At 34.6% G+C, this 27,322-nt stretch overlaps 6 protein-coding genes across 7 annotated transcripts; 3 read left to right on the plus strand and 3 right to left on the minus strand.

Moving 5' to 3' along the window:
* Positions 1-168: 168 nt before the first annotated feature.
* Positions 169-1,835, minus strand: LOC123676100 (peptidase inhibitor 16-like). The gene has a single exon (XM_045611796.1). The coding sequence runs from the start codon at positions 1,758-1,760 to the stop codon at positions 246-248; it is 1,515 nt and encodes a 504-aa protein (XP_045467752.1). The 5' UTR covers positions 1,761-1,835; the 3' UTR covers positions 169-245.
* Positions 1,836-1,874: 39 nt separating this feature from the next.
* Positions 1,875-3,277, plus strand: LOC123676101 (cysteine-rich secretory protein LCCL domain-containing 2-like). Its single transcript, XM_045611797.1, has one exon. It carries the CDS (start codon positions 2,081-2,083, stop codon positions 3,224-3,226), a length of 1,146 nt encoding a protein of 381 aa, XP_045467753.1. The 5' UTR covers positions 1,875-2,080; the 3' UTR covers positions 3,227-3,277.
* A 1,982-nt stretch (positions 3,278-5,259) lies between these two features.
* On the plus strand, positions 5,260-7,279 carry LOC123676102 (glycerol-3-phosphate dehydrogenase [NAD(+)], cytoplasmic-like). 2 transcript variants are annotated; one of them, XM_045611799.1, is made up of 7 exons: positions 5,260-5,372; positions 5,450-5,627; positions 5,684-5,824; positions 6,129-6,386; positions 6,437-6,774; positions 6,985-7,080; positions 7,133-7,279. In XM_045611799.1, exons 1-7 carry the CDS (start codon positions 5,323-5,325, stop codon positions 7,158-7,160), a joined length of 1,089 nt encoding a protein of 362 aa, XP_045467755.1. In that variant the 5' UTR covers positions 5,260-5,322; the 3' UTR covers positions 7,161-7,279. The 2 variants fall into 2 exon arrangements, with proteins under 2 accessions (XP_045467755.1, XP_045467756.1); XM_045611800.1 differs by having other exon boundaries at positions 6,985-7,070.
* Positions 7,280-14,498: 7,219 nt separating this feature from the next.
* On the minus strand, positions 14,499-16,510 carry LOC123676106. The gene is made up of 6 exons (XM_045611805.1): positions 16,347-16,510; positions 16,014-16,109; positions 15,777-15,915; positions 15,311-15,444; positions 14,833-14,981; positions 14,499-14,772 (listed from the first exon to the last, which is right to left on the minus strand). The coding sequence occupies exons 1-6, from the start codon at positions 16,429-16,431 to the stop codon at positions 14,749-14,751; spliced, it is 627 nt and encodes a 208-aa protein (XP_045467761.1). The 5' UTR covers positions 16,432-16,510; the 3' UTR covers positions 14,499-14,748.
* A 1,996-nt stretch (positions 16,511-18,506) lies between these two features.
* On the plus strand, positions 18,507-22,163 carry LOC123676104 (juvenile hormone esterase-like). The gene is made up of 11 exons (XM_045611802.1): positions 18,507-18,660; positions 19,505-19,642; positions 19,701-19,832; positions 20,097-20,247; positions 20,309-20,494; positions 20,576-20,772; positions 20,828-20,999; positions 21,131-21,300; positions 21,423-21,558; positions 21,612-21,735; positions 21,818-22,163. Exons 1-11 carry the CDS (start codon positions 18,568-18,570, stop codon positions 22,002-22,004), a joined length of 1,686 nt encoding a protein of 561 aa, XP_045467758.1. The 5' UTR covers positions 18,507-18,567; the 3' UTR covers positions 22,005-22,163.
* Positions 22,018-27,282, minus strand: LOC123676103. The gene is made up of 2 exons (XM_045611801.1): positions 23,554-27,282; positions 22,018-23,506 (listed from the first exon to the last, which is right to left on the minus strand). The coding sequence occupies exons 1-2, from the start codon at positions 23,971-23,973 to the stop codon at positions 22,166-22,168; spliced, it is 1,761 nt and encodes a 586-aa protein (XP_045467757.1). The 5' UTR covers positions 23,974-27,282; the 3' UTR covers positions 22,018-22,165.
* Between the last annotated feature and the right edge of the window lie 40 nt (positions 27,283-27,322).

Below are 27,322 nucleotides of genomic sequence, written 5' to 3' on the forward strand. Positions count from 1 at the left end.
TGATTCGTCATCAGTATGTCTTATTTGAAATCATTTCCATTTTTGAATAAAATTACAGATAACGTGATAAAATGTTTTTTTCTAGAAACAAGCGCTCAAAATAAAAATCAACTTTCATTACCCTGCATAAGATTATATTTAGAGATACTAAAAAAAAGACAAAACAGATTCGATTCAAATTTTATTCGTGATCAATAGATCCATATCAGCAATACTCTTATATAGTCTAAATATATCCCATTAGGTCATGTACCAGAGAATGAAATGAAGAAGGATATGATTATCATCATATTTGCTAACATGGTTTTATTAGAACACGACCTCGGCTTTCTCTCTTTTGGAATTTCAAGTCTACTTCCCGTTACCCCTTCACCCTGTTTTAAAGGAGCATTTGGTGGTATGGTATTTATTGATACCCCTGGAGGATCAGGAAGCTTCGGTAACGAATGCGGTGATATCGCTATTGTCGTAAGTATAGGAGAAAAACTGTTCTCTTCCGTTGAAGGCGAATGAGGCAGTGGTGGAGGTTGTGGTGGTTTTGTGTTCGACAACTCTGGCATCAAAAGGGGTGGTGGTGGAGCTGGCGTATTTGGTTCTACCGATGGTACCGATGGTACCAATGGTAGTATGGCTGGAGTAGGATACTGGGGCATAGGAGGTACACTAGGTGGTGGAGTCAGATCTTCCAAAAACTTGGGGACTGGCAAGCGTGGAGGTATTTTTTCAATTGAATAAAATGGATCCCTGGAATCCAAATGCTGAGGAACGGCTTCTAATTCTTGTGGTTGATATTCCGATATGAGTTCAACACCAGAAGGCTGCTGTTGCGGCTCATATTCAATTTTCATTGCCTTCTCCTTTCTTTCGTACAATGGTTCTGCTACGTCTGGAAGATTATCATATCGCCGAGGTGGAGGATAATATGGAGATATCCCCATATCATGTCTAATCTGTGGTTTAACAGAAGGTGGCATAGCAGGAGGTGTAGGAGGAGTTGGAGGTAACTCTGCTTCTGAAGTAGTGGGCAGCTCAACTTGTTTACACAAATTCTCAAAAGGCTTGGCATAATCGCATGCGTAACCTTCAGGACATAGAGAACATGGTGTCCCTGCTTTATAAATAGGTTCACCTTGTAGAGGACCCCGTGGACCGTAAGAGCATACGCATGTCAAGAATACATCAGATTTACTCCAAGCACATCCGACAGATAAAACTTTATCACTCATCACCTGAGCGTAGTTCCTTAAGTTTTCACCCGTCTCGCCTGCTGGCAAACTGTTTATTGTTTCAACAGACAAATATTTCGTGTTACCAAGCCAGAAATTTATCACTTTTATCCACAAAATATTTGAGGGAGCTTCACCAGAGTCCAACTGGATTTGAGTGACTGACATTGAGGTTTCGGGATATAAAGAAGTCAGGAAACATTCAGAATATTCATCTTCACATCTGGCAGCCCAACATTTTGACACTTCTTCAAGTTCTAGATCGTATTTAAGCATCGTAATACCACCTGGTTGCGGCTCAGCTTTGCTCTGTATATCTCGAATCTGGTTATGGTAGAACAAGATAGACTCTCTGGTACTATTATCCATTGACAAAACTTCACATTCTGGTAGGATCTCACAGGAGCATGCTGGTAGACATTTGTCTCTTGTCGTGCAGTATGGGATGAAACTTGGTTTCATCAACTTCTTTAAGGAGAAAGACTCATGGATAATGATTAAGTATAGAATTGTTGAAAAAACATTGAGTTGCATTTCATTATTTTCAATTGGATAAATATACAATTACAAAAATTGGAATAAATGAAATGACAGCTGTCAAATTGTTTGAAGAAGGCACTATTCTATGGATTTATCTGGGTCAGTTTTCGAGTTGGTAAACTTTAAGATCCTGAAAGCACTGCATTTAGAAATTGATAACGATTCAATAAATTCACTAATTGTAGCTTTCGCTTCTAATCCCATAATATTCAGAAACATAAATCTCCAAAAGTATATGAAACGTCATCTTTCAGGTTGTCTTCTGACATTTTCGTATTCGTAGATTACACTTTTCGCGGATAGGTCATTATGAAATGCGAATGTTCTATATATTCATCATAATTTATTTTACTTCTCTCCTTCATGGTTGCGCAACGAAGAAACTCTTGAAACCTAGCTTTTTTCCTTATTGCACAACCAGAGACAAATGCAAGCCTGCCTGTACCTGCGAGGTACAACCAAATTGTGTGTTATTGACAATGGATGAAAGTATACGAAGCAGTATTTTATTCTACCACAACCAAATCCGGGATATACAAAGCGCAGCAGAACCACAACCAGCTGCTATGACCTTGTTACAGTACGACATGGAATTGGAGGAGATAGCAATATGCTGGGCAGCTCGATGCGAAAACGAATACTCGGAATGTTTCGTAACTTCCAGGTTCTCCGAAACTTCACAATCTGTAATTCAGTTAGTTCTAGCTGATGGACAACAGCCAAACGTATTCCTCTGGATGCAAGTTATGAACGACTGGTTGGGTCAGGTGAGGACATTATCAGCTGAGACGATCCAGAGTATTCCCCCAGGGGAGAAAGGTGAAAAACTGCATAACTATGTCCAGCTAATGAGTGACAGAATTCTTGCTATCGGCTGCGCCTGGAGCATGTCTGGTAACGTTCTTACACTTGTGTGTACCTACGGTCCCAGAGGCCCACTTCAGGGAGAATCTGTGTATAAAACTGGATATCCGTGTTCCCTTTGTCCTGGAGGATATGCTTGTGATTACGTGAAACCTTTCGAACAGTTATGCAAACTCAGGATATATTCTGCAGCATCGCCACAGCAAGGAACTGCAGTCCAATTCGAAACACCACCGCCACCACCTCCTTTACCCCAACTACAGGAAAATTCAATAGATGATGCCCAATATTCCCAGCCCATGCTAATTCCTGCACCACCACCCCTACCTGGTAATCCCCCAGTGGATCCTTCTCTTGGTCAGGAACCTCCTGACATGGGAGGGCCGATTCAGGCTCCTCAGCTGCCAACTCCTCCACAAATGTTAACTGCGCTTCCCATTGTTTCTGCAACGACAATACCAACAACATCAGCAACGGTAAGGATAGTCAGGGATGATAATTCTGAGCCTAGGCAGAGGAGTTCGGTGGGTAAAATGCGGATTGGTAAAACTCTAATAGCTCTATGTTTATTCGTAAAAATTATTGTATTAAAATAATGTTATATTGCGTTGTTTCTGAATAAATTGGATGTTAGTACCAATATCAAATGAAGCTCTATTCTGTACGAATAAAATACCTGGATATTTTGCATAATATAATAATCCACAATAGTATAGGAGGCAACATCAGTGGAAATTTGAATTGATATTGATCTTATAAATTAATAGTCTTAATCCTACAGCATTGTATTTGCTGATAATTTGGATGAGACAAACGCATACACTCCAAAACACCCAAAAAATATAAGCAACACCAGAAAAACACTTGCTCCAACAATAACCGGGGTATTTTTTCCTTTTTTTGCAGACTCATCGTCATCGTCATCTCTTAGGTCCATTTGGTCTCTCTGGTCTGTTTGGTCTCTCATTCTGAGGAATTTAGATTTTTTAGTTTTTCTGATGGGCTCTTCATAATCATATCTTTCGTTTTGTATATTCCCACGTATCTTCTCTACCTGTCTGTAGGTTTTCGGCTTGCACAATCTTTCAAAAGGCTCAGCATCGGAGCATTCGTAACCATCAGGACAAGTTGTGCAAAGTTCACCAATTTTGTAGAATTCGACACCTGCAATAGGTCCCCTAGGTGCGTAGGAACACACAAAATAAATCCAGTTGTCCAAGAAACTCCAAGCACAACCTACAAACAATATTCGGTCGCTCAATAGTTGTGCCAGATTGTGCTCAGACAAGTCTCTGTTGTCATTGTAGATATTCAGCATCTCTAAGGGAAGCTCCTCTAAAAGTACCAGCCATTTATCCATCATATTCATCCATAATTCATTATCTGGTATGTCATCCTCTTCAAGAATTAGCTGGCCAACGGTCTGCGAAATTTCAGGAAAATTTGATGTTTGAAAGCATTCCGTAACTCCATCTTCACACCTAGATGCCCAACAAGATGATACATCTTCTAACTCCAGATCGTATTCTAGAAGAGCTAGTCCAGATGGTTGTGGCATGTTTTGCGTTTGTAAGTTTCTTATTCTATTGTGGTGCAATAGAATTATTTCACGAGTGGCATCATCCATTTGGAGTATAGTACAGTTGGGCATTGAACAGGAACAGGCTTCTCTGCAAGAGTAGGATCGCGAACAGTAAGGGTGAAACCTTGAACTGTGAGAATCTACCACAGTTGGTAGAGTGTTCAGAAAAGAACAGAATATGATTGTTGGCAATACCAGAAACATTTCATATTATTTTGAAACAGTCATATGACATCAATGCCACATGAATGTCATTAAGACAGCAACAGCAAATGATTCGGTAATTTTCTTTTCATCCAAATCTACGGAATGTACAAGAAGCTTTGTGATTGTTTTTGGAAAGAAAAAAGAAAAAATTTTCATCCCCAAAATGGTTTTCAGATATTTTCGAAATTTGGTCTCGTATCTGATTGGCCATCATGGAGATATCCAATTGTCTCTGATATCGATCTTTCATAGTTTAATTATCCAAATTTTCTGTAAAAAGATTTGGGTGGCTGTAGAGGTACTGAACATTTTTGCTCATGATAAAACAATTTTTTTGAATTTGAAAGTATAATTGTCACTCATTCTACCTAATTCTTAGTTTTATGTTTCCAAAGTAAATTGTGTTCCTCTTAAACGAATGAACACCAAGCGTTAGATTCAGTTTTGTGCATGTGATGAAATATAGATCATTATCAAGTTGCCTTATAGTTTGCCTTTTAGTTTCACCAAGAAATGTACCTGACAAGTACCCAAAACGATTTTCATCTCGATTTAAAGTTTACCCAAATTTCTTCAGTGACTCCAACTTAATATGCAATGCAGGAAGTAATATTTTTTGTCCTGTAACCAAACCTTCGTTGATTAGGTACAGTTTTTTTTCTTTGAATTATGACATCTTTTGAAGGGGTAATTCTAGTGTCTCAAAGGCATAAAGGTAGATATCTTCGAGACAAGATAGCAGAACCTTAAATTCACCAAGCACAAAAATACAAGAAAAATAAGAAATCGAACAGAGAACATTCTGTGGAGTTCACAGATGAACTTCACAATTTATGTCATATTGAAATGACGTTTTAATCTTCTTGCCTTCAAAATTCGAAGCGTTTTCCAGTGTGAATAGACATGAATGTGAAAAAATTGAAACGGGTCTGCATCTTAGGCAGCGGAGGATGGTGAGAAAGAATCATAAGTCGTTATTCATGCGATTCATCCCATATATTCGATCCGATATGGACTCGTAAAATTTCAGGGGTTCTGTAATAGCTAGAATTATAGCACGGAATGTCCTTTCTATGAGCAAGTTTCATCCCAAAGTGACCATGTACGTTTTCGAGGAATTCTTAGATGGTAGAAAGCTCACAGAGATCATAAATAAGGAACACGAAAACGTTAAATATTGTAAAGGTTATCAATTCACGCATAACCTGGTGAAAAAATATTACCTACACTTTATATAACCACTAATTCGGATTTTTTACTGCAGGTGGCTCTTTCTGACCCAGTAGAGACAGCGAAAAATGCAGATTACATAATTTTCGTGACCCCTCATCAATTTATCGATAGTTTATGCAAAACGTTGCATGGAAAAATCAAGCCAAGAGCTGTTGCTATTTCTCTCATAAAGGTTTGACTCTTTCTGAATTCACTACCAAAAGTCTTGCACCCCCATTAAAGTCACCAATATAAACAAAATATATATATATTTCATATTGATAAGAGCAGCGTTTTTTTCACAATTTGATAGCAAAAAAATATTTCCTACCATGAGGTATTATTCATAAGGCAAAAAAGATTCTGCAGGCGTCGTATACACAACTATATATGTTTGTCAAGGTTATGATGAAACACCCTGTATGAGAAGGTGTGACTCTTTTGAAATGCGAGTATTCTAGTTATCATTCATTCAAACAATTTGCTGATAATTCCAGGGTTTTGAAGTCAAGAATACCGGAGGTATCGATTTGATCTCTCACATAATCTCTAAAAAACTCAACATTCCCTGTCATGTCCTGATGGGAGCAAACATAGCCTCGGAGGTGGTAGAGGAGAAAAAGCATTGCACGTCTACCCTCGGTTGCAAAAATTCAAAGAGAGGCGCTATACTGAAGGAGTTGTTCGAAACAGAACACCTAAGGATCACAGTGGTAGCGGATGAGGATACTGTTGAAATTTGTGGTGCTCTTAAGGTGATAAATTTTCTGATCATGTTGTTTATTCAACAACGTTAAATCTGTAGAATATCGTGGCCACCGGAGCAGGCTTCGTAGATGGTTTGGGTTTAGACAACCGCATGAAGGAAGCTATCATCAGACTTGGCTTCCTGGAGATGATAAAATTCGTTGATTACTTCTACCCAGGAGGTAGAATTTCTACCTTCTTCGAGAGTTGCGGTATAGAAGATTTGATTGTGACCTCTTACGCTGGTAGAAACAGAAAGTGTGCTGCTGCTTTTATCACCAGTGGAAAGAGCATCAAACAGTTGGAGAAGGAAATGCTGAATGGACAGATGCTCCAAGGACCTCCTACTGCAGAAGAGGTCGGTTATATGTTGAAGAACGAGAATATGACTCACCAGTAAGTAGGAGAATTGATTGTATGAAAAGCTATGCAGGCTGGGCAATGGTCTATGGTTCCCTAGACTTTTCATCTATGCAGTGTTACCGCTTATATCAAAAAGTAATAACAACTTCGATATTTCAATTGGAACATCATTTATATGAATAATTGAATGTCATCATATTGTTATATTGGATTAAGAACTCAACATAAAATCTGTTTTTTCAGTTTTCCGCTTTTCACGGTAATCGATCAAATTTGTCAAGGTCAAACACCAGCAAGCGATCTCACCAGATGTATCGAATCAAATATTGGGAAGCGAACGTAAGACAACCAGCGATAAATTCCAGCTAAAGAATAACCAACGATGTTTCAGGTGTACACCGAAAAATCTGAAACCATGAGAAAATTAAATCAGAACGAATCCAATGGGATGAAATGGAAGCAGTATAGCAAGGGGAACGATTTATGTCCAATTTCCTTTTAACCAGATAAAATTAAATCGGCCCAATAATCATTCAAATTTAACTTTCCTCCCTAAAACCGAATCTTCCTTCTAACTCTGGGTTGTAATAAAAAGGACAGGGGCAGTTTTCATCGTGATTATAACGTAAAAAAACGAAATGACCGTCTTAAAGTCAAGTTTATGATCTGAAAACTGTTGGATTCAGTTCCACCTCTATCTCAGATGAAATCTTGAGCGATGCAAATGAGCCCCTAGACCTGGAGGACGATGATCCTTGTCTGCCCACACATTTATCAATGAAGCTCCAAATTGCTAGGACGGTCCTAGCCAGCTTTCTCCTTTTTCGCTTCATTGGGATTGCAGGTTGTTCGCTTTGCTAATAATGCAATTCGTAGCAACAGGGATGCGATAGGAAATTGAAAGTTTAATTGCGGAATTTTATTTTCTAGGTGCACGAAGAGGTTTTCTATCCTCATTTAGCCAATGATACACTTCACAAAGTGAAGTATACAAGGTGCTCAAATTATCTTTGATCAAATTTCACAAGGTGATTCTACAGGTAATTTGCAACAGAAAAGTTCCTGTAGTACAGGGTGATTCACCGGCATGGCCTATTAGACCTCTATGGAAAATCATAATTTTGAGCTAAAGTTTGCATATTGGGGTTTGAACAATGATCTTTCTCCCTTAAATTTTCAGATCTCTACAACTTTCGGTTACACCGGAACCAGACTACTACTTTCTTATTTCAAATGACACACCCAGTATATTATTTCATCATCAGATAGCTTTTTCGACGACAATTTCGGCCATAAAGTTGTAAAGTTATCCAAGATTTTAATATTTTGTAACGTTTCAAAATCACCTTGTGAATTTTGGCGAGAAATAATTTGGACACCCTGTATACAAGATCCCGTATATGATGCGAAACATTTTAATGTAAGATAGAAGGCACCTAATTCATCAATCAAATAATTATACAATTTTTATTGTAAAGATAATTTTATTTGATAGTATTTCAGATAGTAGGCACCTTTGATTTATTCCCACTTTGGCTTTGATTGAGACTCATTAGTTTAGATTGAATGAATTATCAAGTATGTAATCTTCGAAATGTGTTTACAAATAACATTAACGAGTTTTTTCCTTACCTATCCGTCCTATGGAGCTATAAAAAGTTAAAAATTTATAATAAAAAAATGAATAACTGAATGTCCCCTCTACCAAAAATCCAAAATGTGTATGATGCAATCAGGAATGAGCCTAGGTTGATACAGAGAGCTATGAATAATACCGATAAAAAAGATAATAATGGGGAGACTTTCAGCTGCTTTGTTTTGTTTGACCAAAAAGTATAAGCAGATTATTTACCAACATATCGAAACAACAAACCTTCTATCTACTATCTTTCATTGGACAGATTTTCGATTTTATTTGTTTTATCCACAATAAAATTCTTCTATCTATGTGTATAAGCACCCATATGTGGAAATAATAATAGACTTTTAGGAAACAGTCTTGGTTTTATTCGGTGAATGTAATGAAAACAAAAAGAATTGCAGACTATCCTAGAAAGAGATAACTCAGTTTGATGCTTTGCTAGCATCATCAATAGCCACATAAATCCTTTGATCTATTCGTAAATTCACCATTTTCATTCCCTAGCAGAAAAATGATCCCCTCTTTAATTGTCACAATTTATGTTATCTCGATTTATAGAATATAAAATTTCAAACTATACCTACAGTTTCAAGATTGTCTCGACAAGATTAACTCCAAAATTGGATAGGTATAGAACTTGTAACTGACAAACCATAGTCTATAAATAATAAATGGTCGTTCTGATGAATAATTTCAATACTCTCTATAGTTTTGCAATTTTGAATTAATTACTATACATGCTGAAGAAGCTTAAAATTTGCATTGATGTTTTCAGGGGACCAAAAATCGTGAATTGGTAAGTTTTTCACTTACTAGACTAAAAGTTTGTGAAATTTGATTCTACAATATTCAAGTCAGTTATCTGTTTCCATTCATACAACTTGGAAAAATATTACTGATAAAAAATCACTCTTCATTATTCGAGCGCCTTGCGGATGAACTAAATAAAATCTGATATGAATTTCAAATGATAATCTGTCTTCAGTATCTTCAAATTTCAATAACGTTTCTGACAGGAGTAAAATATCAAATATAACTACTCTTAATAATTATCGAGTTAAAAAGATAAATGAGTATCTGAAATTACTTTGTGTATCTAGTTATGCAAAAAATGAACTCAAATATATACGGAGTGTTCCTAAATTGGGGGATTTCCTATAAATATAAGCCTGCAAATGTCTTATTTTCGAATGTTTTTTGTAGTCCTACTTTTTCGTGATAATTATAAGAGTTAATGGAATCTTCATAAAACATTTCTACATATCGGGGAAATAAACACCAAAACCAATTGTATTCATTTATCACAGCTTTTCAACTGGATTTCTATAATAATTCAATTTTCCTGAAAATTTCAAAGGAATTGTTTGAAATATTTTTCTCCGAATCGGAGTAGAAGATACCTAGTATAAAACTACAGGAGATTTTTGAATTAAGTGCTAGATCAAAGTTTCTTTTCACATTTTTTCAAATAACAGTGGTCCACCAAAAAATCACCCTGTAGATTTTCAACCAAAATGGCATATCACAAGATGAAAATTTTGAATTCGAATAACTATGCCGAACTTCAGTTGAATATCTTGAGAAGATACTACGAGAAAAATGTATCGCGAAAACAAAGCGTTTACGGTCCCATGTTTATAGGACTTTTATTCTTATCTCTCGTTCTCGTTTCTACCTCCAATTCAGGAACACCCTGTATTCAAGTTATCTTGAGTTTCTCTTCGAGAATTTCGATAAGATATTTCCTTTATGTCATAAGATACATTTCCTCTTAAAAGAATTTGAGGTAATAGTTACTTTTCGCAAAGTTATTTCAAAGGAACAAAGTTACTATATAATAGCAAAGTCACCATAAAGTATTAAACTCACAATAAAGTAACTTCATGTCTGATATAAAATCATCAAACTCAAATCAATTCAAAACGAATTTTCCACCTGATAATCCCTTTACCTTTTTCCTACAAAACAAAACATCCAACATCCATCCTACCCCTCTCACTTCCTCAACACCCCTGACACCAAAGGACACCTTCCGATACCGGCCCAAAAAGAGCGCGCACAGCGGTGGAACCAGGACCTGGGGCACTCCGTACGAACCGCGTCCAAACAGGCACTGGAGGCCCTCCTTATCGGAGCGTCTCTTCTGCCGCCTTCGGTCCCACGTGGCGGCGCGGCGTCCAAGTTGAAAAAGACGCCTACGCCGTCGAGGCGCAGGCAGTCCCATCTGCGACGTTATCAATGAACCCCCCCAGATGCAACGGTCGGTTGCAACTTTCCTTTTGCGTTTGTTTCCGATTCAATTAGAGGATTTCAACGTCTGCGGCTATGAATGGGAGGAGTAGAAGAGGAGTAGAAGAGAGGAGGGGGTGTATTGGAAAAGTGTTAGAGATCGATGCACTTCACGCATGGGATTGGTTCTCGAGCGATCATTCTTCTAACGCTCTATCATGTATAATACAAATAAAGATATAGTTTGGAGCAATGGAGTCGGACCATCTTCAAAAATACCTAAGAATGAAACAGATCCCATGAATCAGGCATCGAAGAATGTAGGAAGACTTAACGACTGAGTTCATCAGAAGATCCAAACAAATTCTAAAAACAAACCTCAACAGCAAGAACATGACGAGAGCCATGTCATCAATACATATGAATGATCAATTCTTACATACTCTTTCGGTAGAGTTCCACGCAGCAAAATAATCATCGAAAATTTGCAACGCAAAATGAGAACTTTGATGACAAAACCAAACAAACACCATCCGAGGAGCAGCCTTGAAAGGACAACACTGCCGAGAAATAAAGGAAGCAGACTTCTGCTGGACTTCATGGAACTTGCTTGTGGGCAGAAAGAAAGCCTATGAACGTACTTCAAAGACCAGGCAAGTACATTACAGGTCTACAAAACTTTGTGTGAAGCAGTCGAATCAACACCTTTTCAACTGCATAAAGACCAAATTTCATACAACCACCAAACAATCCAAGTAAAACTGCAAAAATGAGGGGCGAAGTCCCTGAATGGGTGAACGATAATCATGTCTCAAAAGTAACCTCAAAGGTCCGCGTATAGGCATCACAACGGGCAGCTAATTCATGCTGAGGTCCCTAGAAACATATAGCCAGGGGTCTGTATTGATATGGGAGTGCCAGAATACCATAAAGCCGCTGGCCAGAGGCGAAACAATAACTCTACTGTGGGGACCGGGGCATTGTGGTATTGAAGGAAATGAAAAATCCGAAGAACTTCCGAAAAGGGCATCAAGGTTGACTCCTGTTGATCCTGAGCCCTTCTGTGGGCTTGGAAAATACAGATAAAGCGCGTGAGTCTAACAGTTGGAGAGGGACAATAGGAAAACCCTCTCAAGAAATACTCCAGGTCTTGCTCAGGCAAAGAAATTTTTGGCGCTTTCACCGACCTATACCAGAAAGATCCTAAAGCTACCACGAGCTGAGCTTCGGGTAATAGTTGGACTGCTAAAAGGACACTGTTGTACCAAATAAGTAAGTTAGCAGATTAGATCTGTAGACTGTGTGGAAAGGAGGTAGAAACAGCCGAACTCCTGGTGTGCAAATGATGACTAACTTTAGAACTACGAACGATACCTTTACGGGTGTCCAACAAACAAAACAATCCATGAATATAAAGAGAGACATATTTCAGTAGGAAAGATACTCCACCAAGAATTGGCAACCATATTAGAACCTTCTGAAAAAGTTGCATACTACAAGTACCGACTGGAGACCATCCTGGAGAACGAATGCTATAAACTGTACTATAGGATCGTATGGTTTTCACTGACAAAACAGTTCCTCAAAGATGACATGATATTTTATTAGTTAATCAAGAAGAGAAGAGAATAATACTCATCGAAATAGCAATCACAAATACCAACAAGATGAGCCCAGAGGTAAAAAAAAAATTCATATAAAGCGTCAGTGGGGAATTATCTCAACAAGAACTATCCCAATCATCATCTCAACCACAGGTTTACTACCTAAAAATCTGAAGAGAAATATCAAGGACCTAGAACTGAGTGAGCATATATTTTTATCCAACATAGTCGAGGCTTGATAATTGGGGAATCAAAATTTGAAGAATTGTTTATTTTTTCCTTTCTATTTTATTCAATTAAAAAATTTCAAACTCCCTTAAGCTTTTTTATTGTCTTGTTTCGAATGTCTCAACTGAAATCGTCCCACCCTGTGCACTAGACGACCAGACAGAATTCCTCAAGATCTATAATTCAACAGCCCCCTTACATTATCTTGATCTGATGCTCCAAGAATTTATTTGCAGAATATCAATCAAGAGAACACAGAGGGTAGAAGACAGTTTAGATCTACCCAGATCAATCACTGTTCGCAATCATGGCATTGTAGAAACTAATAAAGAAGAAAAATTTCTCGCAATTATATATATTCTCGATACGATTATGGAGAAATGTTAATACTGTCTGTCATTTAAAGAAAGATGCAGCATATTACAGCTTAATAATATTGTATGTTATCAATTTTTTGAACTTTTTCGATGTAACATCATGAAAAATGAATTTCGTTCATCTCTAGAGTTTACAGTATGATGTAAGATCGATCACCAATTTAGCTCCTCTACGCAATATTTTTCATGATCGTAATTATATGTGTTCAAATCAATAACTAGCGCCATTGCCATTTTTTGTTGTCAGTCAGTTATTTTTCGAAGAATATTCCTCTGAATATATAAAAAAAATAATGTTATTAATTATGCCATTCATCAGAGAATGTTTACGATTTCTCTATAAGGGATAATTACGATGAGTGTTTGCGGCAAAAAATAAATATTTTTGCTTTAATGATAGAGTGCTCATCATTTTTGAAGCCCTAATATTCCCGGAACTAACACGCATAAGTTTTTCATTCATAATTGAATTAAAATGATTACAGGCAGATGATTATTTCTTCAACCTTCTTTATGGTTCAAGCATAATCTCAAGAAACTGCTATTTCTCTTTAAGACAAACCCAAGTTAGATACAGGGAAAATTTCAGCAATTTACTAACAGTCTCAAGAATCCGCAGCTCAGACGAATTCAATAAATTCTCCAAACCCTTCTCCATGTTAATTCCAACAAAGTCCTTGAAAAAAGGATGCCTAATCCCAAACATTTGGATGAGGCGGTTTCCAACACTGAATCCACCACTGTTTAACCATCCGATTCCAGATAAAATTGCTTTATAATTGGACTTCAGCCTTAAGTCTTACGAGAATAGGCAAATTGAATATTGGGAGGCATACTTAAGAACAAAATTAGAGAAGTATTGATGTGGAGTCATTTCTGAGCGCCAATCGTTTCCTTATATACCTATGAACTATTCAGTTGTTTCTATAATTGGCTCATGAGTGAACGAGCGATCAAAGCCGCTGACTCAACGTCAGTGCATTGAATGATTCTGATAATTAAAATTTGCAAATTTGTTCTTTGCGTTGACTGCCACAAAAATTGAATCTATATAGATAAGAATTATAGTTTCAAATTAGTCTAAATCTATGAGCATTGCTGTTTTTCATGTTAAATATACTCAGCCTATAACAAAAGAAAACGTCAAAATAAACATATTCATACAGGCATCATATTCTCTAAATTTTATCGTTTGAATATCGTTGCCGATAAATAGCATGTTTTATTTGATGAAAAGCACTTCTTGTAACGCGATTGGAGTTGTCGGACATTTTTCAGTAAAACTTTTACTCCTGATAGAACAATATACTATATACTACATTTTTAACTGATCGTCTGACGTACTAAAATTTTCATCTTTGAGTACTCAAAGTGAGAGTACTTTGAGTAACTCAACGTTCGTTAACGGGCATGTCCAATAGTTTTGGAGCTACAACCATATAAAATGTTTCATCCTAATCATCAGTAAACTACATATCACGTCAGTGGTAGTTTTGGAATAATACATAAAAGCTACTAGATATCATGAATGATAAAATAGAGCAGATCATTTTCGCATATATCTGAACTTTGCCTCTCCTCATATCTATGATTATCATATGACAGCTTAGTCATTCGAAAATGAAAACAATTATTATGATTATAATTATTATAACCGTTCAAATAAAACCAAATGAGTAACTAAAATTTGTTTTTATTAACCAATGTTTCTCAACAAAAACGATATTCGTATATATTCATATTATTAATCATTTCTATTTATATATTCAAAAAATTCAGGAAGATGATTACTCGGAAAATTATTCCTGAAAATTCTGTTTTACAGGCACAACCCTAGCAATATTGCCGAAAACTTCATTAATAATTTCAGCTACATTTCTTTGCACTCCAGGTCCGAAATCAGCTGCCAAAGCGTCCCAATTTTCATTCAGGAAAAGATTAACCTGATCACCTAAAAAATTCATTCGCTATTTTCTCAAGACAAAAAAAATTAATTCACTTTATCACTTACCCAGTAGTTTGTTACCCTCAAATAGGTTATCCAGGTGAAAAACAATTTTTTCGAATTTGGACTGAAATATGCATTCAGAAGGATTGAAGTATTTCTCGCCATTTTTTCGATTATGCCAGCAGAAAGGTGACCATTGTATATTCCATTTTCTAAAAGTAACAATAACTTTTCAAATTTAGTTTCCAATTTTTTTTTATTGTAATGAATGGATTGTGGTCTCGAAACAGGAGCTATCTAGTATGGTAAACAGTTTTTGTAACAAAGTCCGTGTAAATAAAATTAATAGTTTCCGAAAATAGCTCTGCACGGCTGAAGAACAGATTTTTTTTATTCGATTTTTGGTTTCAACACATTCCAAAATGTGAAGTTATGAAGAGTATTTTTTCTTAAATAACTATTTATTGACTATTTCTCTAATTACTGTTTATCGACTATTACTATTGAGAATAATAAATAAAATGAAGAATGAAGAACTTACTGAAATAAAAGGAAAATCTTCCTTTCCCCTTTATTGGCATTACTAGTATTTTACCATCAGCTACATAATTTCCAACCACTGTAATATTTTCTCCTTTCAAAGAGAGGGAGAAGGAGTTTTTCTTTATGTCAGATCTGTGAAAATATGATATATTATGAAAAATCAAGTGTGCCACTATCTAAATAACATTCGAAAGATTCCAAGGAAAAGAGTTTAGAATATAAATGAATCTTCGTGAAAGAAAAATCGAAGATATCACAGGAATTCGGTATAATTCCTTACATTGCTAACTCTTTTAATATTCATTCATTTCCGTCGCAATTCATTTTCATTGTTGACAAGATCTGTTATTTAGTCGGCAATAACCAAAAATAAAATTCTCCAAACTTGAATTAAAAAATTTACTAATACGTCAACATAAAAGTGATATACAACTTCTGAAAAGAATGTGATTTGATTTACTCACTTGTAACCAACCATTTTCATCTTATTTAATCCATGAACCTCAATGTTTGTCAAGTTCACATGAAGATTTGAGGTATCAATTAAGTTCATAAATGGAATTTTAAACGGTATCATATTGGGAATACCATACTCAGGATCTCCTTAAAGATAAAACAAAAACAAAATTAAGCAAGCTCTTTTGTTTAATGAATTTAAGGTTATCTGAAAATTACTATGTTCGATAAAATTGAGCACTCACCCTTTGCAATAAGAGGTATGCCTTTATTAGCGCTTGCCATAAAACATGCATCAAAATCATTATTTAATTTGCATTTCAAGTTCCTCAAAACCAGAGCTGTAAAATAAACAGGAATAAGGAATTATATTGTCACTTACAATATACGATCATAATAATGAAATATTCAATAAATGCGTATTCTAAGATACCATAGATGAAATGAACTAATGTTTCATTTGAAAACTAAATTATCATTAAATAAATTTTGAAGAAAAGTTTTATTTGATTTAGATTCCAATCGGAATTATTCAGTATAATTAATATTCTAGTGTATAAATTCAAATTCAAACCTACGTAAATCTTTGGCAAATGCATAGTTCGAACTCAAAATCCAGTACACTTTAACAATGAAAAATACAAAATAATTAACATGGTTCATAATGAAGACGTAAAAATTGAGATATAGACTGTAACGGATACCTCATTCAAACAAAATCATGATTTCATTTACTCGAGTATAAATATTGAAATTGTTGAATAACAAACGAAATTGAAGTTTGAAAAAATCGATCTCATATTTTTCTTGATTTCAATACAAGCTCAACCTCGATTTAGAGCGACATTAATTTGTACTTAATTATAGTCCAATTAAGGACAAGACTAATTGGTATACAAGCTTCAACTATAAATTAGCATATTTAAGTCGAGTGTTTCGTTATGAATATATGTTTTGATATGGAAAAGCACTTAGATGGAGTACACGGCTTTTGAGCACTGGAAAATCTGCTCATTTACATTATACATTATACACCGAAATTGAAATTATTCGAGTTATTCAAAAAACACAATATTTTTTTTATTTCCTGCTATCCTGCAGAATTTTCCGTATTCATTCATTTTTCAATAAAAAACTAATTAGAAAATTTTTAAAAATCTATTCAACCTCATCGGGATTCGAACCTGTGGCTGCTAGAGTGCTGCCAAAGTGTACCACCATAGACCACTGAACAGTGAATGAGATACTACGAAATACTAGATCCATCTTATGAAGTATCAAATCCCTAAAACAATTGGTAAAAGAAATTTGTATAAAGTACAATCATGCCAATATATGTATGTTTCAAATTTCACTATTCGATTTATACTATTTTTAATACTTGTTTGCTTGTTTTTGGCTCAAAATTCATGTATCGTATTTTTGAGCTAGGAGTCAAGTCTGGATTGTGATATTGAAGGTTAAGAAAAGCCGAGAGAAAAGCTGTATTTGTTGTTATTTGAATAGATAACTACGAGTTTCGTATATTGAGAATGCCCCTTGTCATAAATCGATGAAAACAGAAATTATGCTCAATTTCGTGATATTAAAAATTTAATTTTCTTCATTCCAAAATAGATAAACAGAATTCAAGCACACCCACCTAGAACTAGAAATTTATAAATTATAAATAAGGGTAGATTTGAATTTGGATATTATTTCTTCATCAATAAGTCTAACTTAACAGTTCGAAATTCCCACAATCCAAATATTTTTAGAAAAATTATACCTATTTTCTGAAACGATAGGGCAAAATAATTATTCGATTATAAACGATTAGAACAAATTTCCTTAAGCATCTAAATATTATAATCGAATGATTTGCGAGAATTTTAAGGAAATAGGAATGCTAAATTTTCCTATCTCTGATGATGAATGTCAATAGATGATCACAATGCCTTCAAAGGAAAACAACTTGAGCATTCATGGTCAACATTAAATCCAAAATTTCGACAGATTCATTAGATTCTCATCTAAGCATATCAAAAATTTTCGACATTGGTAGTCCAATCAGAGTTCCGGATCTAGGATCACAATTGCAATAGTTATTTTATCTCTGAGTATTAACAAATATTTCGCCAACTTTTATCTTCGAATAAACAACTACACCTGTAAATAACTTTGCAAATTTCACACAAAGATTCGGTTCAATAAAACGATCTTTATCTAAAGACATGAAGGTCTATCAGAAAAGAGAACTGCTTGTTATTTTATAATTAATGAAAGTTTAAGGATAATTATTTCATAACAGATATGTTTTCCCATCGAATTTTCATCAATAAAATTCTTTGTGAATAGAACTGAATAAGATCTGGAAATAAGAATATTAATGTACAATACAAATCTCAATAAAAAAAAAACAAGAAAGGGACTATCCTAAAAAATAAAAGAAAAACATCACAATGTTAGAATTATCAAAATTCAAATTTAAAACTATGTGAAACTATGAACTATAAAAATTAAGATTTGACCTTATATCGATTATCCTTGAAATCAACACAATTTATTTAATAAATACATTTACAACATGAAAAATTGCGTAAAGATAACTATTATAATATTTCCAGATTACTTTGACCAAAATGATAAAAATCTGAAGTAGGTGATCGCAAAATCAAAACATAAACATGGCTATAATATCGTGCATAGATATTTGTCACATTTCAATAATATATTGATGTTTTTTCTTATCGATATATCCAGTAAACTTCCCTATTTAAAGAGTGGCCGATCTCAGAATATCATTCAGTTTTAATCGAGATGAGAGCTATAACTTGCATATTATTTTTTTTGGTCAGTTCGGCACGAAGTCGTTATCTAGGAGACAGTGTCAATTGTGTTATAGATGAGGAGGTGAGTAATCAGAATATCCATTACAAAGTCCAGAGTAGATTCATATTATTATCTATGTCCTTCCATAGAATTTTTTTCTAAATATACAAATTAATATTGTTCGTCATAGTAGGATGCAGTTGAAATGTTTAATATTTTTTGGACTTTATTACATTATGTAAATAGTTTTTTCTTCATGTTTTATTCAACGAACTCGTGTGAATTAAATGTTCATAAAATATCCCATCATTTATTCTGGTACCTACTAGTCTATTGTTTCTGAAATTAATAATATTTGGGTGTAGGTATATATGTCAATGAAATATAAGGAATGTTCTTTCGATATTCAGCTTGCATTTTCTTTGGTTCTTGTAACGTAATTATTTATATCCAGAATAACTTCAGAAAATACCAAAGGCCTATTCCTGACATTATTTTCATAAAACAGTTACCAATGTTACCATGAAAGTAGGTCGGCAAATGCTTACTTGCCAAACACTTGATTCAAATCATGAAACATTGCGAAAAACTGTAGCAACGTCAGTGTCTTAATCCTTCTTCATGAAATTATATATTGAAAAGATTATAATAATTCATTTAAAAACGCTAGGGAATATAAAATTGAAGCTAATATTAAATAGAGGTATCCCAGCTTCTATGGTAATTTCTCTTATTTCTTTTTACAACTTTAATCAGTAAGTTTTCCATATAAAACTTGAATACAATGTACTGATCTTAAAACAACCAACAATGTTGTTCATTGCAATTTTTCTGCTTCATAATGGCCAATTGTAATATTCAAAAGTAATAATTAAAAAATCATACTCAGATTATGAAATAATTGCAAATATAAACATATTTCTAGAACAAAAACAATACCGTGGAAACAACCTATGGAAAAATAAGGGGCAGTTTCGAAACCACCGATACTGAAGGAAAAGGTTTCTATGCTTTCCAGTCCATACCCTTTGCTAAACCACCCGTCGGAGAATTGAGATTTAAAGTAAGTTCATCTCAAGAATTATTAACATTTCGCTCGAATAAAACTTTTCATTTTCCAGAATCCAGAATATCCAAATAAATGGAGTGGAATCCTTGATGGCACCAAACCTCCAAAGTCCTGTCTGCAGCCATTTGAACAGAAGAATTCGAAGTCTGAAGATTGTCTTTATCTCAACGTGTTCACCCCTTGTGTAAGTTTCAATAGTCGAAGATATATCTGCAGATATAGTTGTCAAACACAATCAACTAGTTGGGTGTAAAAACTCAAAACAACATGCTTCAATATTCTTTTCAAGAACCTTCGGAAATGCCATAGCCATGGCACATTTTTCAACTCTGTAATATTATTAATTGAAGAATGATAGTACACTAGTGATAGTAGACACTTATTATGCTTTACTGTTTCAGTCGTGTTAGTTAATTTTTCAACGAAATAAAATTCAATTTATTTCCAGCTCAACCCTTCGGTTCCTTTACCTGTTATCTTTTGGATACATGGTGGCTACTTCTTAGTAGGAAATGGAAAGATGATTCTAGGTGAACCTGATCTATTTATAGATAAAGACGTCATATTTGTTTCTATGAACTACAGGCTTGGAGTTTTTGGTAGGACTTGTTTGTTACATACCACGGCATTTCAATATTGATTCTTCAATTTTTTACGTAGGATACTTGAGCAGAAATGATAATGTGTTGCCTGGAAACTATGCATTGAAAGATCAGATGATGGCTTTGAAATGGGCTCAATCTAATATTGCCAAGTTTGGTGGTGATCCCAAAAAAATAACAATCATGGGTCAAAGCGCAGGTGCTGCAAATGTGGCACTTCTGATGCAAACTCCTTCATCTAGAGGTAGGAAGGAAATTTTTCATTTCTCTTATCAAGAATTTGAAGTGAAGTGAATTCATCTCTAGCTGCAAAACCTCTTTCTAGATTTATTCAGTGCAGCTATTATGGATAGTGGTAACAGTTTGAACCTATGGTCTAGAACTAAAGATCCAGCTGCTGTTGCTGATCTCGTTGCTAACTATTTCAACATTCAATACAATACATCTGACGAACTTATAGCATCCTTACAAAAAATAGATGCCGAGGACTTGCTTTTTGGTGCTAACAACGTTGATCTCATAGTGAGTAATCCCTCGAAAACTGATGAGCAAATATTTATATTTTTCTAAAAAATAGAACACAGCGTTGTCAAATCCATTGGATGGACTCCTGTTTGCACCCTCTATTGAACCTGTCTTGGAAGGTGCAGTCACAGGACTGAGTCACAAGAAATTGAAAGAAGGAAACTTCAATAGAGTGCCTGTACTGACAGGTGTCAATTCAGCTGAGGGCAGCATGTTCGTGGATGGTAAGAAAAAAAAATCACTTTTCAACCTTTATTTGATAATCTATTATAATATTATTTTCTTGGGGTAGTCGATGATTATATGACTGCTTTGAGTTTTTAGATTTATATATTCAAACCTTTTATCCTTCCAGTTTTCGATACTCTAAGGATTATTCTAGAAGTTTATGATTTGGAACCAAGTAGGCTAGCTCCAATTGACTTGAATACGAATACGACTCTTCTACACGAAATTGGAAAAATGATTCAGAGCAGCTATTTCCAAAATAAATCAATTTCTTCCTCAAATGTAAATTTTGTCAAGGTAAGCTTATCATATTTTTCCATAGAACACTTTAAGCATTCTGATTACAAATTATCTTCAAACTCACGTATTTTGGAACTCAAAATTTTACAAATCCTCATCAATAATTTGGTTTCTTTCAGTTCATCACTGATCATGAGTTTATAAGACCTGCAATTGAGTTCGTGAGACTCATATCGAAATACGTTCCCACCTACTTCTACAGATTCGATTACGTTGGACAAATAACACCAGATGGATCTGAAAGGGAAGTTAAAGGTAGGAAAAATGAAAATCCTTGGTTTTCTCGAATTATTATATTTTTTTTTCAGGAGCTTGTCATGGAGATGAACTGATTTACTTATTCTACCATTCTGATGAAATTTCACCAAGTGAAAGTGACCTTGTTACTAGAGAACGATTAGTCAGGATGTGGACCAATTTCGCGAAGTATCAGTAAGTGAAAATATATGTAAAATTCATAACAGTTTTAGTAATTATTACAAATAATAGCTTCTGGTAATGAATCTATTTGTAGCAATCCAACTCCAACTGTTGATCCAGTACTACAAAACTTAACTTGGCAACCAGCGCAACCAACCAGTATCAACTATCTAAATATTGACAAGGACCTCAAAAATTTGAAAGATCCAAACTGGAACTATACCGAATTTTGGAGCTCCATTTACAAAAATTATGGCATTCCACCATTCGATACGTATTGAACTCATCTAAGTACCTAGTTTATACTGTATAACTCACTTAATCTAATATCATGTATTGTATTTCCCTTAATTTATTTCCTTGTAGGAAAATAACAAGTATTCCAGTATATGAAATTCATATTTTATAATATATTTTTTAAATAAATTTTTATATTGTTATTTCAACTTTTAATACCATTCGATCCAATGATAATCTCTAAAATAAAGAGTAGCAGACTCACAATGAGACCAACGCCTAAGACATAGAAGGTTGTTAAAACATGCTTCATATTGAGACTAAAACTAGTTTTAATGGCTTTCTTATGTGTCTGCCCATGTTTCAAAGATTTTGGAACTTTATACGCTAATCCGTATTCTGCTTGTTTCAAAATTGCCAAATAAATAGCGCTGTAGAATGGCGAAAAAGATGGAAAGGTATAAACAGCGTAACCTCTAACCAAACTTTCTTTCAAAATCTCTTTGTTGCGAGAATCTAAATATCTAAGAAACTCCGCAGTTGTCTTTCCTCTCACTATAACAAACGGCAACACAACAGCAGAGTTTGAGTGTGGGTTGTCGAGTCTTCTTATAATATCTTCGTATTCGACCAAATTCATTTGGTGTTGCAAATAACCTCTATCTCCTTGCATTTTCACATAATTGAAAGATGAGTAGATCGGAATATTAGACTTTTCAAGCTCTTTCAACGACTGAAATCCAATTTTCATATGTGGATATTTCATGAGATGTATAAAACGAGATTGAAAGGATGAAGTTAGGATCAGACTGGACCAAATCCAAGCAGTCAAAACTATCTTGGTAGTATATTTCGGCCACACACTTTTCGGAAGCGATTGGTTGAGTAAAACCCTCCAAATATCGAGAATGGTATTCAAGACGCAGTAATGTTTTTCATTTTTTGCTAACAACCTCATAATTGTTATGACAGCAACCATGGATATAGCAAGGTACAGCCAAACTTCCTTAGAGAAAACTGATATAACGGAAGTAGGTAATTCTTCAAGAGCTGGTTTACCAACAATAACATTCAGGCTAGATAAAGAACCGGTATCGACGAAACGAAAACCTTTAATTTTTTCTTCTTTGAACCTTCTGACAAAGCAGAAATCTACCTTCTTCTCCTGTAGGTCTCTCACTGCACCCTGATATCCTGTTTTTCGGCGTGGTTCCACAACAGCAAAGGAGGCATTCATAATTCTTGCCACGTTTTTTAGTGCTGTAAAATCCCTTCCAATCCAAGTTTGTGATCCAGGTTTTTTCCACAACAAAGGCCATTCCTCATAGAGACTTACTTTCCACAAATATTTGTGTAAGTTATTCAAATGTCTAGGAAACATATCATTGCCAGTCTTATTGGACACATCAACCAATGAGCCCTTAAAAGGGTTATAGGATAATGCTATTATCGATGTTTCGTAGTATATGAATAAAAATCGAACAAGGCCCAAACTCCATGCAGTTCTCATGATGGAAAGAACATCGAATTGCTCATAAACTCCAACCTGAAAAAACAAACCTAAAATACCAGCAAAATTGGGATGACTTATACCTTAGATAGCTTGACCAGTACAGTAGGAGTGTTGGTTTGGTGCATTTTAGAGTTCTGTAAATGTTCAATAGCATGTTTAACTTTTTTCTCTTCTTCAAGAAGTATGAATGCAATGGATGGAGCAATCATCCTATTCAAGTTGATAATTTCATCATTTTTTTTCAATATGACTGTTGGTACTGGTAAATGTTTGATGAGAATCTCAAACATCATTGTTGCTTTCATCTTTCCATCTAAAACTACCACTCTTGAGCCAAATCTATGGAATAGGTTTATCATTTTGTGATCAACAATGAACTGAACAATATTCTGCATCAGTTCATGATCTTCTGGTACTTTTTCTTCGACTATGTCGGCGGTTAGTACTGAAAATATTATCGAACTTGTGATATAAAATAGGAAACAGTATCTGATTTCCATTATTCTACCAACAAAGCGCAAAGAAGAACTAAAAGGAATTCCTTTCTATGTGTTTATGGATCAATCATTATAAAACGTTTTCAGGTTCCTAATATGACAAGTTATAATATCGATACAAGATTAATATGGCGATGGTATGGAAAATAAACGTTTGAGGTTGAAAACTTTACATGTCAGTGTTCGAACCAAAACAAGTTTATTTTCTATTTCGTTACGAGGACAGCCCAAAAATTTTTGGCTTATTTGGAAAAAACTAATAAGAATTTATCAAATTGATTCGATAATTCCTGAAACAGCTTTGACGCTCGGTATCCAAACATATCATGTTGTTTGCTTTGGTTTGGGGCGAATATTGAACAATAATACCCAATATTATCATAACAACAGATTAGATTATATTGCACTAGAGTTTGTATATTATGTGAAATGATCACTTGAATGTACTCATTAAATTTCAGGAGGATAAAGTGTTTCTTTTTTTGGGGTATTATTGATTACCTGATCAAAAATAATTCTTTTCTGCAAGTTTTTTTTTCTTCTTTCGTTTAAGTTGAGCTTGAAATCATATTAATGCTGTTTAGTATCCATGAATCAGAGATTAGATATAAAGCGGACTATCACTTATCTTTTCATATAGTAAATTTATTTTGTAGATGCTTTTATAGAAAAGACGTCATATCATTATTACCAATAAATGAAATTATTTACTCAAAATTCTAATATGAAATTAAACTTTTGACAAAAATAATACGTGTATGTTTTGTAGTTTCAAAAAGATGTTTTAGTTTTATAGATTAACAAAAATTATAATTCTTCTACTGAATTGAATTGTGTTTAATGAAGATGCACCAAAATGTTCAAATGATACAAATGTCTGATATTCATCATAATATGATATAACTCCCATTTCAAATTTTTAGATAAATTCAACGAATTGATAAACTGGAAAATATCATTAAAAACCAAATAATAATAACTAAATGATGTTTCGTCACCATTTCAGTTATGAAAAAATTGACAGTAATCGATATTGCGGGACATATTACCCCTTAATCTGTTATCGATTCCAAAAATAAAAAAGAGCGATCGTCCCTTAAATACTCTCTAATATCTGTTGCATTATCGCTAAACATGGGGTATAAATCTTTCGATTTGATATTCACATGTTGTCATTGAACGAAAATGCAACTAGAAATCAGGCGTTTTCTAATGCAAGTTATAGAAAAACACCACCGAAATGGCTCTAATAATAAAAGTCTTATCTGTCGCTTTTTCATTTCTCTTCGTCTCAGTTCTGAGTAGAAATAATCTATTCAGAATACCAGAGTTTTCCTTTGTTAATGAAGCGATAATGAAATATATTATCCAAATTGATCTGAAACATTCTACGATTTTTGGAGAATCCACAACTTTCCTGATCACAGGTCACATGCTAGAAGCCAAAGCTATGGTTCGACGTTTTTCTGAACAGATCGATGTACCTTTAATTGTGTTCCAGCAAGGTTTTTCCGAACTTATCCTGAAAAATATGAATCCTTGTTTGACATACATCTTCCTCAGAAATATGAAGAGATTCGATGAAATTCTACTGGAACTTCTCACTTCGGCAGCTTTCAAAGTCTACACTCCAGTTGTTTTGGTAATCTGCGGCCCGATCAAGGAAGAAGAAGAACTGGAAGTTCCAGTTCTTCTACGACGTTTGTGGGGTTACGGTCTCCATCGCGTCATCATAATCTACTTCAGTGATGAGCTCCATGTGAAAAGGTACAACCCATTCCTTCAAGAGGTTTATGAGGTATCTCCGAATAAATCCACGATTTTTAGTAACCAACTCAGAAATTTGTATGGATATAAACTAAGGGTCAGTCTATTTGAGGAGTGGCCTCTACTCAAGAAAAATAAGAAGTGGTGGTCACGTAATAAGTGGATTGGCAGAGATTTAACACTCCTGAATATTTTGATGAGGCAAGTGAACGCTACGTACCAAGTTGTAGAACCACCAAAAACAACAAGATACAAAGGTGCGGTTCAAGATATACTACATAATAAAACTGATTTCTGCTTTGTTAGACATTACCAAACAACTTTCTTTGAAGGTATTGAGTTCTCTGAATTCAACGATATTGCTAATCTTCAGGTTCTTTTACCTAAACCTCATAAGATCAGCCAGAGCCATTCTCTAATCAACATACTCCTCAGAAGAGTCTGGCTTGCCGTTCTAATCAGTATGTGCATACTTGTGGTGTCCATGAAGTTAATAGTTTATTCAAAGACCAAGTTGCCCTGGAATGTTTCAAGTATTTTTTTAGACGTTTGGGGTATTTTCCTAGGTGTTGCAGTTCAACGCTATCACAAGTACTTAGATATACTGAAGTTTACTGTGACGTTTTGGATTTGGTCATCTTTGATATTGAACGTGTTATTCCAAAGTCGTTTGATCAATTTGATGCAATTCGTTGAATATGACCGCAGAATAAGGAATCTAGAAGATTTGAAACGATCGAGAATACCAGTTTACACTTCCTTCAACCTGTCGAATTTGACAGGTAACCCATCTCTCTTCAGAGGCCAGCTGATAGAAGTCAACCATACCCAATTAAGAGATGTTCTTTGGTATCAAAAACCCAATGCGGCATTTGTGGTAGCATTCGGTGTAGTCAGAGGACATGTGAATCCAGATTTGTTCCCTAATAATGAAAGTTTATCATATTTTATATTACCGGAAGCTCTAAGTTTCAGCTATGCTGTCTATTTATTCCGTAAGAATTCACCCTTCACCAGATCCTTCGGAATGAGAATTTTGGAGTTGAGATCATTTGGTTTTGCATCCAAATTGATGCAGAAGGTTCAAGACTTTGAGGTTGAAGAAATAGGTCTTAGAAGACTAGCTCTGCAGCAAGTTGAAGCACCATTCTCTTTTTGGATGATTGGTATCATTTTGAGCGTAGTGGTGTTTTTTTGGGAATTTATTCTTTATCCCCAAACATGGAATTGAACTTATCGTTACAGAATATGATTTATATTTTTTGAGTATCATAATAATATATGAATGTAATATGACTATTAATTTCGTATTACTATATGTGATCGTTTTTCGAGAGTAATGCTCATTTCATGGAAATAAATCAATATTGAACATAATACCTATACATTTCAATGTATACAAACACATCACTTCTCATATAGAAAGATTGAAACAAAAATCAGGATTTATCAACTAAATCAAGAAGAAAAACATTCACACTTCTTTGTGGTGTCCATTGAGTGAATTTCTTCCTTATTTCAATTTGGCCCGGAATATTATATTATAATATAATATGGCTGAAATATTTTCAGTGCAACGCTATCA

The sequence above is a fragment of the Harmonia axyridis genome, chromosome 3, assembly GCF_914767665.1.
Source record: "Harmonia axyridis chromosome 3, icHarAxyr1.1, whole genome shotgun sequence".
In the NCBI taxonomy this organism is placed as follows: domain Eukaryota; kingdom Metazoa; phylum Arthropoda; class Insecta; order Coleoptera; family Coccinellidae; genus Harmonia; species Harmonia axyridis.